Here is a 19,140-nt window from a genome sequence, read left to right on the forward strand (position 1 = left end):
TTGAAACATTCGAGAAGACGATAAAAGCGAAAAAAGAGACCTAGGAAAATAAAGCTTTCTTGGAAGCCACTATTGCCCCCGGCACCCTCCACCAACACTTTCCAGTTGGATATAAGCCCTACAGATCGGGCAAACCTCAATTTCGATCAGAGGACAGCGCTAAGTGAATACAAGCAGTGTGGAAGCAACGACTACACGAAGGCTCCATGTAGTCACCTCCTTTCCTTGCTCCAATTCATGGCGGCAAATCACACTCATACGTTCCCCATATTCGGGTATCGTCTCCTCAATGGGTCGCTGAGGCAATCTATAGATCGCGCATTTGAGAGGTGTCTGCGGGCTCTCAATAATCTGGCATTTGTCAAATTTTGTAACACTTCTCTGGGGAACCTCTATGTACAAGCATTTGAAATAAAGTCACATGCCGATCCGCCTCAATCACAAATTTCGCCCAACACTCTTCCCATGCATCTCATCTCAGCTCAATTATACTTCACTCTCACGGGGATTTCAGAATCCTCAGGCAGCGCGCTCCAGCGACTTTTATATACGCGACCATCCTTCATCACACCCAACACATACTGTTCCGGATCATCAAAGATAGTTACATCCTCCAGGGGGTTCTTACCCAAGACAACCAAATCCGCGTGGAATCCCTCTTTAATTTGACCAATGGCGTCCTCCCAACCCATCATTTTCGCAGGGTTAATTGTCGCACTGCGTAGAACTTGCAACGGCTTCAACACCTGCGACCGTAATGCAAACTCGTGTGTCTGAGCCGAGCCCAGAGGACCGAGCAAATCAGAGCCGTAGCACATCGTGACACCCGCCTCAGCCGCAATCTTCAGAGCCTCAAGACCGGACTTGAGGACTTGTGTGTTCTTTGACTGTGATTCAGGGGGCAAATATCCCTTCCACTGCTCTGATGCCATTTGCGCATAGGCAATCAATGTGGGCGTCAGATAAACACCTTTGTGTGCCATCATCTTGGCGGTCGGCGGATCAACAAAGTTACCATGTTCGATACCCTTGACACCGTTATCAATGCAGTGCCGAATAGCTTTGACCGTGTAGGCATGAGCAGTGACAAAAGTCCCGGCATTATTAGCACATTCAACCATTGCTTGGATCTCGCCCGATGTGAACTGTAAATGCTCCAATTTATCTGTTGGAGATGCCACACCACCAGATCCCATGATTTTGATAAAGTCTGCACCGCAACGAATCTCTTCGCGTACAGCAGCCATGCACTCAGGGACGCCGTTGCACATGCGGCCTAGGTGGTTGTTGCTGTGGGTTCCGCCACAGCATTCAGTGGGTTCGTGCGAGCCGCGAAGATCGCCATGTCCGCCGAATTGGGACAGAGCGTGTCCGGAGATGAACACGCGTGGCCCCGGAAAGACGCCTTCGTCGATAGCCTCTTTCAAGGCTAGCTGTGCCCCGCCGCAGTCGCGGATGCTGGTGAAACCGCGGTGTAGCATCTGAGCAGCGGTGTAGGGCTGTCTGAGCAAGTGGACATCATTGGGGTTTCCGAATGCCTTGGAAAGGTCGTTAAATCCGGGAACAGCACATAGATGGACATGAGCGTCAAAAAGTCCGGGGCAAAGATAGCGGCCTTCACAATCGATGATAGTTAGATCGGTCGGAAAGGGCTCTGGCAAGGATGACGAGACTGATTGGATTTTGCCTTGGCGAGTGATTACAGTCGAATTCTCGAGGATTTTCCCTTCTTGAACATCAACGACCTTGGCATTTGTGAATAGGTAACCCTGGGGCTCTGGACGAGCCCAAGGCTTGATGTTAGAGCCCGGCACACTATTGTCGGACATGATAGTCGGTAGCGAATGGAAAATGGTCGATAGTGAAGGGAGATAGCGGGAGGACGTGCCTGATATACTCAACGGTATGATAGGAATATAACAACGATCGCAGTTCTGGCCGAAAGCACGATCGGGAAGTTGGACGTTCGTGGCCAAGTTGCCGACGCATCGTCATCGGACCGATGCCCCGCTTGACTTAGGTTATCAGCTCCCGTTGATCCTTGCCATATCAGTGAAAGATAGGCAGATCACAGCGCGGACGGAATCTGGGGTCGGCAAGCTGTCCATTGTCTTCCATTTAACATCTGCAGTGCACGGTCTTAGCTAGCTCAGATGTTACATTTTCATCGCGGAGCTTAGATTGTGCTTGCCGCCCCTGTTGACTCGCCATTCTGTGTAACTTGGGTGTCCAACACCCAGCCGCCTCTGAACATGGACAGCTCAAAGGAACACGAATCATTCAAAAATGAGGCACAACGTACAAGCGGCGAGATCATAGGAGTGTGTGAAGGGTACGCTGGTTACACTGCTGAAGAGGAGAAGGCCGTATTGCGCAAAATTGACATGGTCATTCTGCCATTCGTGAGTATTCGCCTGTTTCTCCCTAGATTCGGTCAAAGTGGCTAACGCGACATGATAGATGTGCTTTGTCTTCTTTCTGCAGTACCTTGATAAGCAGAGTTTGAGCTATGCCGCTGTGTTTGGACTCAGGGATGACTTGAACTTGACCAGCTCGGAGTATTCCTGGACCAGCTCCATCTTCTACGTTGGCCAACTCGTCTCCGAATACCCTTTCATCTATCTTATGAGCCGACTCCCACTGACGAAGTTTGTCGGCGCGACTGTGTACGTTTCTACCCATTTGAATGGCCCTTCTATCGTCTTGCTAATGGCTCTGTAGGATCGTCTGGGGCGCTATCTGTATGTGTCTCGCAGCCCCGAAGAACTTCGCCGGGTTCGCTGCCGTGCGCTTTCTTCTCGGTTTCAGCGAGGGTGCCGTGTCCCCTGCATTTGTCACCATCACAAGCATATGGTATCGCAAAAAGGAGCACACCACTCGCACAGCCCTCTGGATCACCATGAATGGCGTCGCTCAAGTTGTCGGCTGCCTTCTTATGTACGGAATTGGCAAAAACGGATCGCTTTCTATCGCCCCCTGGCGCATTTTGTTTATAGTTTGCGGAGCACTCACTGTTGTGGCCGGCATTGGATTTTTTATGCTCATGCCAAATGGCCCCAAAGACGCGTGGTTCCTAAACGCACGCGAAAAGGAAGTTCTTTCCTTGCGCTTGGCACAGGACCGTGAGGGTGGTGACAAGACATCATTCTCGCTTGCACAGCTCAAGGAAGCAATGTTGGATCCCAAGGCTTGGATGGTCTTCTGGTTTGGTGTTCTGGTGACCATGCAGTCGCCGGTATTGACGTTCGCATCCCTTGTCATCCAGTCTATTGGCTATAGCAAGCTTGACACCATGCTATACACCGCTCCATCAGGGGCTGTGCAGATTGCCATGCTTTGGATTGGAACTGCCCTGGTCTATCTCGTCCCTCGCCAACGGACCCTGGTGGTTTTGGCCCTTATAATCCCACCACTTATCGGTTGCGTCTTCTTGTTGAAGCTAGACGTGAGCGCCCAATGGGGCCTGATCGTAGCTTCTTGGATGGTAAGTATTTTCTCACCAAAACTATATATTGCAGGTTAGGTTTTCTAACAATCTACAAAGGCTTCCTGTATCACCGCCCCCTGGTCAATCCTTCTCTCACTGTCCGCTTCCAACGTCAAGGGCAACACGAAGCGATCTATTGTTAACACGATGTTTTTTATCGGCTACTGTGCTGGCTGTATTGGTGGGCCACAGCTTTGGACGCACAGCCCACGTTACACCGAAGGTGTCATTACTGGCATCGTGACTTGGTGCTTGCTCTTTGTGGCTGTCATTGTCTATCGTGTTCTCTGTACCATGGATAATAAGAATCGGGATGCAGAGGGGATTTCAGGGGTTGATATGGCCCGCGAATTCGAGCTGGACGAAAATGGATTACCTAGGAATGATTTGACTGATAAGGAAGACAGGCAATTCCGGTATGTGTGGTAATATGTGACAATTATATTGTATACATAAACCTGGGTGATACTATATCTGTCTATTATAGATATTGAAGTTTAATTGATCTGGCCGCCTTGTTGTTTCTAAACTTAATTTACATATACGGTTTTATCTTTGAGATGCTGCTCACGAGCGGTGCCTTTCACAAAGTTTATAGCATGTTCATAATTCCCTTGATTGTGAAGAGACAAGACTCAGGTCCATAGCTAAGGAGGATTGCGCCAGCCATAAATATCAGCGCATTTTAAACTGCTCCCCTCGATCACTCACAATCCGACACCACGTTCTATAAGCCCTGACTCTTTTTTCCACGTTGTTAGCTACGCCCTGCAATCGGTCTTTCTCGGTCCACAGCTCGTGGTAAAGACATGGTGAGGAGTCTAGTACCCCCAAGAGAACAATTTTCAGTATTAGATGGAAGAGACGCATGAAAGACACTGAAATAGGCTCGGGGCCAGGAGGTCCGATCTCTGTCTGAAAGAGTTGAAGATCAATGAGCCACGATTCTAAGGAGTCCAGCAGAGCCGTTTTCTCGGATAGTAGTCGAAGAGCGTTTCCTATCGATTTGACTCGCGACACTTTGCCGAGGAATTCGAGCGTCGATGCGGCGATCCTTGTAAGCTTTGTCCGCATGTGGGGTACAATCGTGCGAAAATCGCGAGATTCACCAGGCTGTTGATTAGGCGAGATCGAACACAGAGATAATCTCGTCCCGCTTACATCGGCTGTTGCTGGAGGATCCGCGATCTTACATGGTGCAGCGAACAGCTTGATGATGAAAACATCTAGTAAGGGTAGCTGGCCGTGGTGTGCTGGCACCAACCTACTCGCCGCAACAACATGTGGCCTCGCCCGGTACTCGTACATGATGCTGAGTCCTCGAACGATATGCTGGGCCATAGCAGCGTAATTTTCCCGCACTTGCTCAATACTGATGAAGATCTGACAGCAAAGTAATGCCGACTTCAACCCATTAGAGCCCAGAGATGACAAGTTAGACGCGAGACCGCCCAAAGCCATACAGTATTGCTGGAGGCCATAGCTATAGCTCGGGGTCTGCTGTGCGACAGACGCTCGACCGTCTCCGGACGTCTCGAAATCTTCCCGGAGAGCTCTGAGAGACGAAACTGCGTGTCGTATAGGCGGATCAGTCAGGCTGGCTTGCAGGACTTGCCTGGCTTCTTCGTCACAGCCCAGCCTCACGTCAAAGATGGTTTTGGTTGAGAAGTAACGGCTGAGAAGGGCGATGTCCTGAGGGGTGATCTCAGTCAAGATGGGCCTGATGGGTTGTAAAGCAACGTCTGACGTGATGCCACCAGCATGACCGTTGTTGCTGGGTTGACTGGTAAAAACCCTAAAAGGGGATTCGTAGCCGTCGCAAGTACGACCAGTGTTGACACATTTTTGGCAAAACGGCTTATTCTCGTCGCATTTGACTTTTCTAATTCTATTGCTGTTCAGCACAATCATTGCAGAGCTGACCTTCCGTCTAAAGTCACAATCTTGGGCTGTAATCCGGTGATGGGACGGGATCTGTGCCCTGTAACTGACCTGCAGGTTACACAACCAGTTTTCACCTTGGTTCTATACTCGATGTTCCGTTTGCGGGCGACAACGGTTCTGGCCATCGTTGGGCCGGCGGTAGGGTTCGTAACAAGCAAGAAATCCGAGCAGACGAATCGAATGATGCAGCTTGACTCATCACGAGGGCCATGAAGAAGGCACCACACCCCCACCAAAGAGAGAATAATCTAGCGTGGCGTAAATCCGCTGAAGCTCGCGCTCGGCCTTTCGATAAAGCGCATCTCCGACTCCCGGGCGTCGGCGCTAGCTCGATTGGGTAGCGAGAGCGAACCAACCAATCACACCCGTTTTTGGACGGGCTTCATCCTTCTCCCAGCTTACATAGAGATGGTGGCCGCGTTCCGAAGCTGAGTTATCTCGGCTTAAATACCAAGTCGCTGGCCCCGATTCCTCTTGAGATGAATACTGACCGAATGTCAAGGCTCCCAAACCGCACCAGATTCATGTCAAACCTACCGCGCAGCTCCAAAATGCCGGCTTTTACTCTTTATGGCTCTCGTGGTTCGACCAACACCGACCGCGTCCGCTTGACTCTCGCCGAAGGTGGCTTTACGGATTACGAAGTCGTACTTCTCAACCTTCAAAAAGGAGAGCAAAAGGTGGGTTACCGTTGCTCTTGGAAGGCGTGGCTTCCCTTTGCCAGCGTAATTTGTATATCACTTCGAGCCTCAAGATGTCTTTCCCATTCATCAAATATTTATTCCCCTACCTGCAACGTTCAATTCTCGTGGGAGCTAACGCCGCTGAATCCAGTCCGAGCAATACATGAAACTTCACCCATGGGGTAGAATCCCTGTAATAAGTTTCCCCTCGGGGTTCACTCTCTACGAGAGTCGCGCAATCTGCATTTACCTCGCAAGGAAGTACTCCTTTCCACTTCTACCTCCCGACTCCGACATCGAAGCTACGGCACTGTTCGACCAGGCGCAGTCGGTAGAAATGACCTACTTCGCAGAACCTGCAGGTAGAATCGCATTCGAAAAATTTGCCAAAAAATTCAAGGGGCTGTCTCCTGATGAGGCTGTTGTCTCAGATGCTCTGCGGTCAATTGAGATGTTTTTCGACGTTGCAGAACGTCTCTTACACCACAAAGACTACATGGCTGGAAATGACTTCACTCTCACGGATATTTACTACATTCCGCTGATCCAAAGGCTTTTCGCATGCGGGTATGGAGATATCATCGTCAGCCGCGAAGCTGTGAGTGCTTGGTGGGACCGCTGCATGAGTCGGCCAGCCATACGGGGGATGTTGGCCGCTGACAAGGAGGCTGCGGCTGCTGCTAGTAGAGGATAAAAAGCCATCTATGTTGTTCTGGGAGTCATCTGGACAGTCCCACATCAACTATACTTATTTGGCAAATTTCGATTTGTAAATACACAAAACGTGTCCGTCCTAATATGGCAGAATGAGCAAAATTCAACAGCTCTGAAAATCATGTATGCAAGAAGGTCTATTAGTCGTCTAATCTGCGTTCTGTTGCGTTGTGTTGTACGGACAGTAAGGTTATATGCTTTTATTTACCTTGAACCCTTGCAAAATGAAACTGGTGTTGTAATAATAAGGCTCTGAAGCTCCAATTCACATTTGTATCTTCCGATTGCGTGACAAGTGATTTGTGAGCGGCCCTCGCCGAGGCCCTAACACATCTTTTTTAACAACGTTTAAGAAAGAGCGGTCAAGAGTTGCCAGAAATTATCCGGTATGTATGTGAGTTACAGTGTAGCGTCTGAATAAAATTAAAAGCTGCCACAGTCTCCTCTAGTTTTGGAACACTACCCAATTCGGAATCAATCCAATCTAGCAATTTGCAGGAGCAAAGCCCAGAGTTCCATCCTTGACGTTGTGGTCGACATAGGTTCCATGGAAAAATGCTGTTCAGCATTAGCTGCACTGTTCGACAAGACTACAGAGTACTCACGTTGACCAACGACCCAAAGGCCTTCAACTGGCATGGAACTGGTTCCCGACACAATAGCAGTGCAGTTGTTGTTTCCATTGTTCGCGGCAATCCACTGGTCTGGCGCAATATTAAATATGGAGCTGCGGTGGCTAACAAGCTTAGAGTGCTGCTTGGCGGCGGCGGTGGCATTCTTTCGTGATGGAATGCTGAAGCCGAATATGGGAGGCTGGTTGCATGGAAAATAGCCGGTGACAGATTTGATGGTTGTGCCAGAATCTTCGGTCGTTTGGACAACAGCTTGGATGCCAGAAGCTTTGAATATCTCGATTACTTCCTCAAAAGGGCTGGTACTATGTCAGCAGTGTTTCTCCAATGTCGGCAATCCAGACTGATGCTTACCCGATAACCGTGGCTGTTCCAGTATCCAGCTCAACGAGTGCATTGGACTTGATGATCTTGTTATCAAGCGCAATGTCAGCATATAAGGCCCACTCCTGGATGACAACGGAGGCCGTAGTAAGCTCTCCCTTGAACAGGGACTTGTCCAAGGCTCCAAGCACCTGCGTGCCCTTTCCATCTTCCCATAGCGTGATTCCAAATCGACAATCGGCAACTTGTCCCTGTTGACACAACGAGTGAAAGAAGGGAGCAGCGCCATGGAAGGAAGAAACTGCCAGACCAGCAAATCCAACAATGCCGTCGGCAGGAATCAGAGCCGTTCCATCCGCAGATCCGACCGTTTGATGCGCCTCCATCGATCCAAATTTGACGGTATCGTTGTACATTTGGCCGGTGACCTGTACAATAAGACTTGGTTAGTGTCATATCTGACGAATATTTCTCATGTTCGCATACTGTTCCACTGCCCGATCCATCGCTTTTCGTGGTTGCATAGGTGATTGTGAAGTTCTCATTGATATCAATGGCTCTCGATCCCTTCTTATAGAGGCCGGGGTTGACAATCACGTCAGCTGAACCGGTGTCAACAAGGAGGGTAAGGTTCTTGGAGCTGCCGACGTCGAAACTGCCGAACCAAAAGAGCTAATCAATTATTAGCGCACTGTCACATGCTTCATTCGCCCACCTCACATTTGCTTCACTGATTGTTTCGATACCATATTTATGCCTCATGCCGGGGACAGGGCGATGGTTCAGGTCGATCCGAGAAGGTACATAGTGGGGCACGGCCGAGCACATCGGGATAAGCCCAAGAGCTCCCAGGAAAATTGATATGGTCAACATGTTGGGATGATTGCTTTCAAGTCCTCCTTGCTTGTTTGCTGCGCAGATGATATAATTTCCCTGGTCGAGGCCATCATCCATTTTATACCATTTCTTGGTGAACTTCAATATCTCATCGAAGAATCAGCATTCCCCACACGTTTCGGCCCCCACATAAGCCTCACTCCTCACGGACTTCTAATTCTTTCACCTACTGGAGTCTCTCGTAAAGATCAGCCTTAAGAGGCAATCGATTAGCTTGACAAGTCTATTCATAGTTTCGAGGCCAGGCTGCCGGAAATGAATCGGAGTCTTTTAGGCGTATTTAGTGTTCTTCAAGCCCGGTATCCTTCCGTCCTCTAAACCATTCAACGCTTTGCCTTCGGTTACGCTAGACTAATTAGGCTTAGATTTCGCGGCTGAGCTGTATTTGCTAACTTCTTTCAAGCCGAGACGGTTCCTTTTGTTCTCGGGCGCAGTCTAGCAATCACAAAGCATTTCCGCTGAGTACCGACCTTTGCAGCAAGGGCGCCCGGGGCCTGCTCTCAATTCCACTATTCGATATGGCTGGCTCCAATCGCCGAGTTTCAAAAGGCAGATCGCATAACGGTTGCACCACTTGCAAGTAAGTTCCTGCAGAAAGTGGGCCTGACCACGCTGGCCTGTTCGGCCGAGGGCAGAGTATGTCTGTTTGATTTTAATGAGCGGTACAGAATACGACGAGTCAAATGCGATGAAGGAAAGCCTATTTGTCTAAGATGCGAGTCCACCGGAAGGAAATGCGAGGGTTATGGAGATCCTGAAGGAATCCCAAGATCAGGCAATTCATCCCCCTCTGGCAGTCTTCGTATCGTGCAGCATGTCCCTGGCATCTCGCAGCCCACTCGCATGTGGCAGATTTCAGAATCGGCTGATCTGATCTGCGATATCGAATATCGATCGCTCGAGTTCTTCCAACTCCATACTACGCAATGTTTTGGAGCCGATATTGGCTCTTTTTTGCTTCGGGCAGCGTACCACGAACCAATCATTAGGACCATTGCTGTCGCTATCGGATCTCTTCATCGGTCTTTTGTTTTCGAACAAAGGGGTCTTTTGACTAAAAGCGAAGACACGCACTTCACACTACTTCACTACACTAAAGCGATCCGGCAATTAGTTGCCGTCCACCCTCAAATCTCTCCCCAAACCAATGACACTTTCCTCATCGCTTGTATCCTCTTTTTCTGCTTCGAGTGTCTACAGGGCCATTACAGGTCTGCTTTCCGACATGCTACATCTGGTCTCAAGATTATCAGCCAACAGCGAAGCTTGCCGAGCGACACTGCACTGCGCATGTACATGCCACCTGAAACGATAACGTTGCTTTTTAGCATTTTAGAGAACCAAATCCTGGAGATAGAGGGTGACGAATTGCTCAGCCTTGAAGACCGACCGAGATTACTGTCAACTTTTTCGGATCCTATCATTAACCTATTACAACCATCTTCAACTGTCGACGACATTCTTAGATCCTTTCAAATACTGTACAATCGCTTTGTGCGCTTTGAATCCGTCTGTGAAATGCTGGTAGAACAACTCGAAAACCAACCCTTTGAATTTCTTGCTCAAGTCAGACACATTCAGATGGAATACGTCCGAATTCGCAACGACATGCAGAGCTGGATGGACATCTTTGAGAAGTGGCTCAGGGAGTCATGCACAATCGAGAATGACGCTCGTGTCATAACGATGAAAGTTTGGAGATTGGTCATGTGTTTATTTCTCGATTTGGAATGGCCACCATCTGAATTGACTTGGGACAAATATACGGAGACATTTATCGCTATCAACTCTCTTGTTGCGGATATGCTGGGGGTTCCATCCTACAGCCTGACCTCTTGCAACAGCTCGCCTGGCCCTCAGACACCAGATGGGTCAGCATCTGCAGTAGGTGGGGAAACGGCATCCTTTCTTCCTCTTCGGCCTAAACCTTCAAAAACGATCGCGCCTACCTTTTCTCTATCTTTAGGTGTTGTCACGCCTCTTTATCTATGTGCCACTCGTTGTCGGGACTCAGCTACTCGACACTACGCTATCGATCTGATGGCTTACTCACAACGTCGTGAGGGACTATGGGACGCAGAGCTGGCAGGTCGCATCGCAAAGCGTATAGTCACGATTGAAGAAACCGGTGCCGGAATCGCACCCGGAACTGAATACGGACCCGAGGAAATTAAACTATCTGCACGCGTCAGATCATTATCGCCTTCTTTTGGGGAGGGAAGAGTGGCAAAGATAAGGTACAATCGGGTTAGTGGTGATACTGGTCTTGTGGAAGAAGTTTTTACTTGGTAGACTTTTGCTCCGAATGAAAACTGGCATATCAAATTAGATTCTGCCATCTCTCTCAGTATATTTTCGGCTAGATTGAGTCGCGTTTGGGTGGCATAGTAGATAGCTTCTTGGTCGCATGGAATATTATTCAACTTGAGACACTTTTCTTATTCAATGTATACGTGAAATCCACAACTCCCGAGCTACTTAAGTTTCCTGTCCTGGTGAGACTTCTTCGAGCCAGAGCGCTGATCGCACAGACCGCTCAGCTGGGCTATGCTGTTATATCATTTGGTAAGGCCATAGGCTCTGAAATCTTTTCTTCTTGGCCAATTGCACACCCGCTCGGGATAAAATTATGTTACCGATGTTCGACACCGGGCAACCGATTGTCTTTCAGATAAGATATTCCATGCCTATTTCACCATTATTACGACTGCCGATTATGTGATTGTCATTCATTGAATCCTTCTGTACATTACCTCGCTTATTTTCCTGAAAAATGCCTGCTACAGCAATTTAAAGAGCTTCAAAATTGTTTTATCGAAAAGCTTCATTAACGCAAAATGTCGTACCCATCCGCCATGACAAGCTTGATTCACAACCCACAATTACGCGTACTCAACGTTCTCCAAGAAAATGCCGATCAAGACCTTCTTAGGACTTCCTTCCTTTCGCACAGCTCAAGTGGTAGCTCAGACCGGTGTCGACGTCAGCGTTTTTCAGTTCCCTCATTTTATTGATCCTACTAAAGATCATATAGGGTATAACCATCGATTGTGAGCACGGCCATGTCAGCGATGATTCGATGCACAGTTCGACTGCGGCTATCGCTGCTTTGGGAGTGTCGCCGCTTGTCTGCCTCAGAATGACTCACTCGGATTTGGTTAAAAGAGCATTGGATGCTGGTGCACTGTGAATAACACGAATGCTCCCAGTTCAGTACTGAAATGCTACAAGCGTCATCCTTGCTCCTCAAATTTATACTGCCGAAGAAGTAAGGGCCTGTTTCTTGTTTCAAATTTCCCCCGCAAGGTCTCCGTGAGCAAGGTTCGGCGTTCCCTGTCATCGCCCACGGCATCGACATTCCTGCATACCTGAAAACCGCGAACGAAACACACCGACCTGAATGCAATTAGGTGCTCACAATTATATTGAGGCTAGCTTTATCGTAGTACGTAAAGGCCGGCTGAAATGCATGTGATGATCTAAATGAACGGCGTTTTGGTAACTTGCCGATATCTGCAACTTTTGGTCCACTCAAGCGCTCGGCGAAACCAGTCGATACGGAAGCTAATTCGGTATTACACCACACTCCGATCTACCAACTCGGCGACTGATGGCTATGCCATGGCCGCCCAGCATTTATGAATCTTGCCCAAGTACGTGGCGACAGTCAATTTCTCCGTGTCAAGTTGTCAATTCTTTGATATATGATCCTCTCTAGGCCTACTGAATTGCCTCATCCCTTCCTCGACGCACGCTCGAGTCCTCGTTGAAACCGTCTTCACAAAGGGAATTACGTTGTAATATAATACCGGGTTCAAAATGGGAAAACAATATCTTGACCTCTCGATTGCCCCCGCGGACACTGCGTTCGGTCTCAGGCCGAGTTCGATGCAGACCCTCACCCAAGCAAAGTGTCTTTGATTGCCGGGGCATATCGCGAGGAAAATTGAAAACCTTGGGTCTTGCCCAGTGTCGAAAAAGTATTTTCAACAAAGTCTTGCGAAATCGGACAGCAATTAACGACTAGTCTAGGCAAAGGAGCGCCTCCGGGAAACCACCCACGAATACCTGGGCATAGCAGGTTCGCCAACCTTCATAAACCTGGCAAAAGATATTGTCTTCGGGTCTGTCGCATCCAGACTTCAAGACAATTCAACATCAATCCAAACTGTGTCTGGTACAGGTGCAAACCACCTTGCCGCCACATTTCTGGCCTGCCACCTCCGCCCAAGCCATGTTTTCATCCCTGCTCCGACTTGGATCAATCACAAATCAATCTGGGAGATGGCAGGGGTAAGTGTTGCAGAATATCCATACTACTCATCTGTCACAAAAGAAGTTGATATTGTTGGGATGCTGAATGCCCTAGATCGCACTGAGCCCAACGATGTTGTCATCCTGCAAGCCTGCGCGCACAACCCCACCGGAGTGGACTTGTCAAAGTCTCAGTGGATGCAAGTCGCTGACTTAGATCGGCGAAAAAAGCTATTTGTGGTCTTCGACAGTGCGTATCAAGGCTTCGCGACTGGCGATGTCGACGGCGATGCCTGGGCGATTCGCCAATTTACAGAGGATGTGCTCGCATTCGAGACGCATCCAGGGCTGTGTGTGGCGCAGTCATTCTCGAAGAATTTCGGGCTGTACAGTGAGCGTGTCGGTGCTTTGCACCTGATTGTACCGCGCCATCTTTCGGTGCAGGGTGCGCGTGGTGAATTAATGGCTATTGTGCGGGCAGAGTATTCTAACCCGCCACGGTTCGGGGCAAGTATTGTTGAAACGATCCTTTTAGATCAGGATTTGAGAGCTCAATGGGAAGCAGATTTGGACACGATGAGCTCACGAATCCGAAGGATGAGATGTGAGCTGAGGCAGAGGCTGGAGAAGGAGACGCAGCAGGACTGGGCATATGTTGAGACGCAGATTGGAATGTTCAGCTACACAGGGCTAACTTGTGAGCAAGTTTCTCGGCTCAGAAACGAGTTCCATGTCTACTTGTTGCCGTCGGGTTGGCTGAGTTTGTGTGGATTGAATGATGGTAATGTCAAATACGTGGCATATGCTATTGGCGAAGTCATGAAGACCTAGACGAGCAGGTGAATTTAATTATGAAAACTTAAACTAAACAGTGAAATTCGGACTCAAAAATATTTACTTCAAAATGGTAAACTAAACGGGTATTTGGGGGTACTATAGTGAAATAGATCAACAATTACCAACTCGCTTGGGGCTTTCTAGCAAGTAAGATACCCAACTAACCCTATTTTTTATCCGCCGAGGATGCCAGTGTCAAATACAGTCACTGTCGATTCACTGTCGATAAGTGAGCTTTGCTCTATGGTACTGTTTTAGGTGCTTCTTGGGCTCCTTTTGGATTTGCATCTGCACAGGCTACGCATTTAGCGGAGTTGAGTCGAAGACCTTATTGTGAGGGCGACACAGATGAGATTTCTGAGAGATCTTAGGCCGTTTATGTGGTATAGTGCATTGTGGAAAAGAACGAGATATCATGCCTGATCTTCGAGCAGTGAGTGTAAAACGCCTTGGCTATGAACTAAGTTCTCTATCTCTAATTTCCATATTACTTCTACTATTTTCTATCCTGAATACAACTTTTAACCGATTCTGTTCAGAAAAGCCGCAATCCGACGCCACATCTCCACTGGGTTGGAATACATAGGGAAATGGCCACTTTGCGAAATCTCCGCCAACTCCACATCCTCCTTCTCTAACCGCCTTAGATACGACAACCCGCTGTTCTCCTCGCCAAACATGAACATTTTAGGGCATCGCAGTCCTGAAAATTTTCCGAGCAGGTCTTCATTATCCGATAGCCGCACCATGGACTCGAAGATTGGACGCACAGCGCCAGCTTGTACCCGCGCGCGTAAGGTACTAGCATATAAAGCGCTAGCGAAGGATTTTGTCTCACGAGTGCGAGCTATGAACATATCTAGGAACTCCTCTGGATTATCAGAAGGGAAATTGAAGATTTGCCGGCTTAGGAAGCAGTCCTCCGGTGCAAGATTGCCTTTGATGTTCACAAAGCTCAAGACTCGTTCAGGATGCTTGTGGGCAAGGAGAAGCGAGGTGAGTCCCCCCATAGAGTGGCCCATAATATGAAATTTGGTGATTTGGAAGTGTGAAAGGACTGCGGACGCAGTTGCGACAAGGAAAGAGATATCAATAGCGGAAAGGTCGTCACTTTGGGAGTGCCCGCAGCCCGGGGCATCAAAAGCGAGGAAACCATAATGTTGCAAGGCCGGGTTAAGAATGATGTCTGATAGATCTTCTTTGCAAGAGCCAAACCCATGCAGGAACAGGATTGGAGGGTTGGCATTCAGGTTGTGGATTGTGGAGAGGTTGAGGTTCACGCCCTCTACTCGAAGCGGAATAGACGTGTACGAGAACGCCATTCTGCACGCCGCGATTGAAGGAGAACGATGTGAAAGGGAAGGTCTATAAGCGTTGGTTGGTCTTTATATTGTACTATCGTGGAAATGATATCTGACTTTAATACTCGGTCAACAGGCTCGGCATGAAGACTTTTCGCCGTTCCCGTTGAATCCGGAGGTGGCGGGATTCGGCTGCCAAGAATAGCCAAACTTTGTTCGTATAGTTAGTTGCCTTACGTATACACATTGAAGTCATTTTCTGCCTATCACTTTTCAATTGGTCCTTGCTCGTCAATCTGAGACTGTGAAGCTAGGGTAAGGGACCAGCAATTTGAGGAAAAATCACCTCGCGCAATCCACCTTAAGAATGCAGAATATTCTTTAGTCCCACCGCCTTTGCCCTGTGGCTTTCCAGATAGATTATTGCTTCTCCTTTTCTTCCTTCTTCATAGCTTCAACCTATCGCTGGCTTCTCTTCTTTCTTTTAATTTTTTTCGGAAATGTTTCGTGATTCCAGATAATTAATTGAAGGGAGTTAGAGTGAGATATTCAATCCATATATAATGACTTGTTGGATGGAACAGTTCCTGGGAATCAAGGGTAGCCTGTTCGCTTACTCTTCAGCAATTACTTTGTAAAAAACGGATGTCTAGATCCGGCCCTTGATAATATCGGCCGCTCGCTCAGCGACAGCGTACACTGTGCTCTGTAGGTGTCCACAAACTTGGAAGGGGATGACGGAAGCATCCACGACGCGGATATTTGAGGTGCCGTAGACCTTCAGCGAGGTGTCAACGACACCGCCGATTTCCTTCGGCATCATTGCGGCCGTGCTGATGGGGTGGAAGTTCGAACGGACTGGTAGATTATTAGTATATTGAGTACCATCGCAGGTGGAAGATCATTCACATACAGTTGTTCTTGATGAAAGGCGACCATCCCTGGTCATCAGCCGTTGCAGAAACAGTGGAAAGACCAGGTTTAGTTTCAGCACCAGCCATAGCAGCGAACGGCTCGGTGTTGAACAACTGACGGATGAAGCGGGCAGCCTGGACCTGGGCCTGGAGATCAAAGTCGAGCATGAAGTACTTCGGGTCGATAGCGGCCGTGGCGGTCGGGTCGGCGGATGAGATGTGTACATTTCCACGGGAGAATGGGACGGAACCCCAGTATTCGGTGTCTAGGGTGGTTCCAGATGGCTCAAGCAGGATTTCGGCGACAGGAATGTGCGACTTGAAGATCAAGTCCCACTGGATCTTGAAGAAGCGCTCGATGTCGGCAGCCTTTGTGACGTTTCCGTTGGCGGATGCCACCTGGGTAGCATAGGCGGGGAGCTTTCTGAGGAGTTTGGCACCTACGGCCGTAGCATTGGAGAAAAGCTGACTCGCGGAAGGGTATGCGACGTAGTCTGCAACCCCAGAGTAGTTTGATTTGGCGTCGTACGCTAGGCCGTTGTTCATTTGATCTTGGAGGTTCTCTCCAACTGTTGGGAGGTTGACCTTGGTGTCAATACCATACTTGGAGAGAACTCTAGAGGCAATTAGGTTGGCTTCTGCCTCTTTCCTGAAGGGAAGGTTACTTACTCTGGGTTTCCGACGCCAGATAGCTCAAGCAAAGCAGGGGACTTCAATGCACCCGCAGCGAGAATGACTTCACGGGAAGCCTTGACAACAGTGGTAGTGCCATTCGCCAGGGTAACTTCGACGCCATCAGCGGTGGCATCATCGCCAGCCTTCCAAGTGATCTTGTTGGCATTCGTATTGAGCCACACGTGAAGGTTGGTCCGAGACTTGTAAGGGTAGTAGTACGCGCGAGCAGCGTCCTCACGGATGTTCAACTTCGAATCAACCGTCTTAGGATAAAGAGTGTATCCGATCATTTGGCCGCCGTTGGGGTCAATGTTGTATGGCACAGGAACGGGCATGTTCTGATAAGTCGTGTTCAACTTCTGTGCAAGTCCATCGTTCAACTGCGACTCGGACCAGCCAACCTTCAAAGGTCCGTCAAAACCGTGGTAGGCAGGATCATATGCAACGCCGGAACCTTCCAGCCATGAGAAGTCGTCGCCTTGGAATTGCTCACCCTTGCGGTAATAGGGGATCAGGTTCTTCCAGTTCCAACCCTCATTACCCACCGTCTCCCAAGCATCAATCTGAGCATTTTGGGCCCGGAGATACACCATGCCATTGATGGTAGATGTTCCTCCAAGCGCCTTGCCGGCTCGAACAGTCTGCGAGTAGTTCCCGGCATATTCCTGGTCCACAGTCTGGTAGGCCCAGTCAATATCGGTACCGAATGCTTTTCCGTATCCAGTCGTATCGGTCACGTTGGGGTTATTATACACTGAGCCTCCAGCTTCGATAACGAGAACATTGGTGTTTCTGTCCTCTGAAAGACGGTTTGCGACTACCAAGCCACTTGTACCACCTCCGACAATGATATAGTCATAGGTGGGTTCCGGCTCCGCGAGTAGCATGGGGGATGGCGGCTGCCAAAGGAAGCAGCGCAAGACTTACGAGACTGCGCATATTGAATGTAGTAATTCGAATGAGAAAAATGAGTGGTCTACTCTCGCATCAATTTTCCTGGAAACAGGGGCATTTTATTTATACTCTATCTGTGGTGACACATGAAACCTTTCTGGAACGTGATAGTCGCACTCCACTTTCTCATCACGCCAGAGAGGATTCCTTCGGCCATCACTAATGATTCCGTCAGCACTCACCTATAGCCTTTTTTGAGCAGATTACTGATCTCACTCGATCTAAAGACCCACATCTAATATTAGGATAGCCAGGAACATACATCAATGGTCAATCCTAGACAGATTACACATCCGGCCAAGACTCTTTACAAGCCGGCTGACAAGCTTGATCAGCATATGATTCGAGCAAAATGGAAAGAATGATTCGAATGGGAACTGCGCCTTGGTATCTTCAGCGGATCCATCTGCGCCTTCTATGCCTGACCGATACCACAAACGTGAAGATACTAGTGCAGGGGAAGCGCATTATTGACCCATAGAGTTTCGGTCGACGTAGTCCTAATCTTTTATCGAAATATTTTGACATCGGTGTATTTCAGGGTTTATAATTGACCGAGCGGAAATTGTTCCGGTCGCTTCTATCGTGCTCGAACCCTGAATATTTGCCGAACTCGGTTACGTATCTTGCTTCGGCACAAACTCGGTTACGTTTCTGGCTTCGGCACATTGACGCCGATCCTGTAACGGGACGGCAACCAGAGTCGACTGGTGTCATCCTCCACCGGCCGGCATGATGCAAGGGTGTGGAGAAACGGCTCGGGCTCGTTTCACCGACTTATGGAATAGGGTCGAAGTCCTTGAAACAACTATACCCTGCCAAGGGAGGCTAGTATACAGGAACACAGCAAAATTATCTATCCGAGACACTGCTTATCATGATTGTGACGGATTTCGCAATTACATGTTGCACTGAAACTCAGGATTTTTGCCATCAAGTTGAAAAGTGCGTGAAGCGAGAAAAGGCAAAATCTGATCAGATAAGATATTTTCCATGTCGGGAAAATCACAGGAAAGTCAATTGTACTCAATTGACCAACCAGATTTCCCAGAGGATTTCTTCCGAGTGGTCTCATGTGTAGGTGGAGCCGGGTGTCATCTCACATTCCCTTTGTGCTCTGGTGGTGGAGAAACCCCTATCTCAAACCATATCACAGCATGAGCTTTACCCTATCAAGAAGCTAACATGTTCAAAGAGGGTCTGAAACAGCGATCTCGAGCAGACTCTGCTGAGGATGAGAGAGTGGGGAACCGGCCGCAAGTAAAATTGTCAAATGCCGTGATTCAAAGTCAAAATATGAGCAATTACCGTAATTGCGCGTAAAGGGGATTTTTAAAAGTCATCGGAAGGATGGCTTGTGGCGGCCCAGGGTAAACAAGCAATCACCAGAGTTGAAGTTTAATCTCAAGCTTTGTAGTCAGTGCTTTTTGATCGCAGCGGTCTACGATGCCAATGAGTCGTTGATTCGTAAACGGTAGACTTTAGCTTTATTACATGACGTGCTTTCGATCATCCTGGGTCCAA

General features: G+C 48.7%; 10 protein-coding genes across 10 annotated transcripts; 5 read left to right on the forward strand and 5 right to left on the reverse strand.

The window, feature by feature from the left end:
- Nucleotides 1-482: 482 nt before the first annotated feature.
- N7443_006491 (metal-dependent hydrolase family protein) lies at nucleotides 483-1,829 on the reverse strand (the record flags this gene model as incomplete). The annotated part of the gene is made up of 1 exon (XM_056886547.1): nucleotides 483-1,829. The coding sequence occupies one exon, from the start codon at nucleotides 1,827-1,829 to the stop codon at nucleotides 483-485; it is 1,347 nt and encodes a 448-aa protein (XP_056740196.1).
- A 423-nt stretch (nucleotides 1,830-2,252) lies between these two features.
- N7443_006492 (uncharacterized protein) lies at nucleotides 2,253-3,916 on the forward strand (the record flags this gene model as incomplete). Its single annotated transcript, XM_056886548.1, has 4 exons — nucleotides 2,253-2,402; nucleotides 2,461-2,666; nucleotides 2,722-3,484; nucleotides 3,545-3,916. The coding sequence occupies 4 exons, from the start codon at nucleotides 2,253-2,255 to the stop codon at nucleotides 3,914-3,916; spliced, it is 1,491 nt and encodes a 496-aa protein (XP_056740197.1).
- A 502-nt stretch (nucleotides 3,917-4,418) lies between these two features.
- Nucleotides 4,419-5,398, reverse strand: N7443_006493 (Zn(II)2Cys6 transcription factor domain-containing protein; the record flags this gene model as incomplete). Its single annotated transcript, XM_056886549.1, has 2 exons — nucleotides 4,419-4,549; nucleotides 4,681-5,398. The coding sequence occupies 2 exons, from the start codon at nucleotides 5,396-5,398 to the stop codon at nucleotides 4,419-4,421; spliced, it is 849 nt and encodes a 282-aa protein (XP_056740198.1).
- Nucleotides 5,399-5,982: 584 nt separating this feature from the next.
- Nucleotides 5,983-6,808, forward strand: N7443_006494 (glutathione S-transferase family protein; the record flags this gene model as incomplete). Its single annotated transcript, XM_056886550.1, has 2 exons — nucleotides 5,983-6,111; nucleotides 6,266-6,808. The coding sequence occupies 2 exons, from the start codon at nucleotides 5,983-5,985 to the stop codon at nucleotides 6,806-6,808; spliced, it is 672 nt and encodes a 223-aa protein (XP_056740199.1).
- A 504-nt stretch (nucleotides 6,809-7,312) lies between these two features.
- N7443_006495 (pepsin-like aspartic protease) lies at nucleotides 7,313-8,738 on the reverse strand (the record flags this gene model as incomplete). The annotated part of the gene is made up of 5 exons (XM_056886551.1): nucleotides 7,313-7,386; nucleotides 7,434-7,759; nucleotides 7,815-8,212; nucleotides 8,271-8,456; nucleotides 8,505-8,738. 5 exons carry the CDS (start codon nucleotides 8,736-8,738, stop codon nucleotides 7,313-7,315), a joined length of 1,218 nt encoding a protein of 405 aa, XP_056740200.1.
- A 786-nt stretch (nucleotides 8,739-9,524) lies between these two features.
- N7443_006496 (uncharacterized protein) lies at nucleotides 9,525-10,973 on the forward strand (the record flags this gene model as incomplete). Its single annotated transcript, XM_056886552.1, has 1 exon — nucleotides 9,525-10,973. The coding sequence occupies one exon, from the start codon at nucleotides 9,525-9,527 to the stop codon at nucleotides 10,971-10,973; it is 1,449 nt and encodes a 482-aa protein (XP_056740201.1).
- Nucleotides 10,974-11,518: 545 nt separating this feature from the next.
- Nucleotides 11,519-12,053, forward strand: N7443_006497 (uncharacterized protein; the record flags this gene model as incomplete). Its single annotated transcript, XM_056886553.1, has 3 exons — nucleotides 11,519-11,677; nucleotides 11,716-11,867; nucleotides 11,891-12,053. The coding sequence occupies 3 exons, from the start codon at nucleotides 11,519-11,521 to the stop codon at nucleotides 12,051-12,053; spliced, it is 474 nt and encodes a 157-aa protein (XP_056740202.1).
- Nucleotides 12,054-12,081: 28 nt separating this feature from the next.
- N7443_006498 (Pantothenate synthetase) lies at nucleotides 12,082-13,766 on the forward strand (the record flags this gene model as incomplete). The annotated part of the gene is made up of 2 exons (XM_056886554.1): nucleotides 12,082-12,126; nucleotides 12,714-13,766. The coding sequence occupies 2 exons, from the start codon at nucleotides 12,082-12,084 to the stop codon at nucleotides 13,764-13,766; spliced, it is 1,098 nt and encodes a 365-aa protein (XP_056740203.1).
- A 527-nt stretch (nucleotides 13,767-14,293) lies between these two features.
- N7443_006499 (alpha/beta fold hydrolase) lies at nucleotides 14,294-15,094 on the reverse strand (the record flags this gene model as incomplete). The annotated part of the gene is made up of 1 exon (XM_056886555.1): nucleotides 14,294-15,094. One exon carries the CDS (start codon nucleotides 15,092-15,094, stop codon nucleotides 14,294-14,296), a length of 801 nt encoding a protein of 266 aa, XP_056740204.1.
- A 628-nt stretch (nucleotides 15,095-15,722) lies between these two features.
- N7443_006500 (GMC family oxidoreductase) lies at nucleotides 15,723-17,601 on the reverse strand (the record flags this gene model as incomplete). Its single annotated transcript, XM_056886556.1, has 4 exons — nucleotides 15,723-15,931; nucleotides 15,987-16,603; nucleotides 16,657-17,534; nucleotides 17,590-17,601. 4 exons carry the CDS (start codon nucleotides 17,599-17,601, stop codon nucleotides 15,723-15,725), a joined length of 1,716 nt encoding a protein of 571 aa, XP_056740205.1.
- Nucleotides 17,602-19,140: the final 1,539 nt, after the last annotated feature.

Source organism: Penicillium atrosanguineum, assembly GCF_028827265.1.
Source record: "Penicillium atrosanguineum strain IBT 20685 chromosome Unknown utg000005l_segment0_segment0, whole genome shotgun sequence".
NCBI lineage: Eukaryota > Fungi > Ascomycota > Eurotiomycetes > Eurotiales > Aspergillaceae > Penicillium > Penicillium atrosanguineum.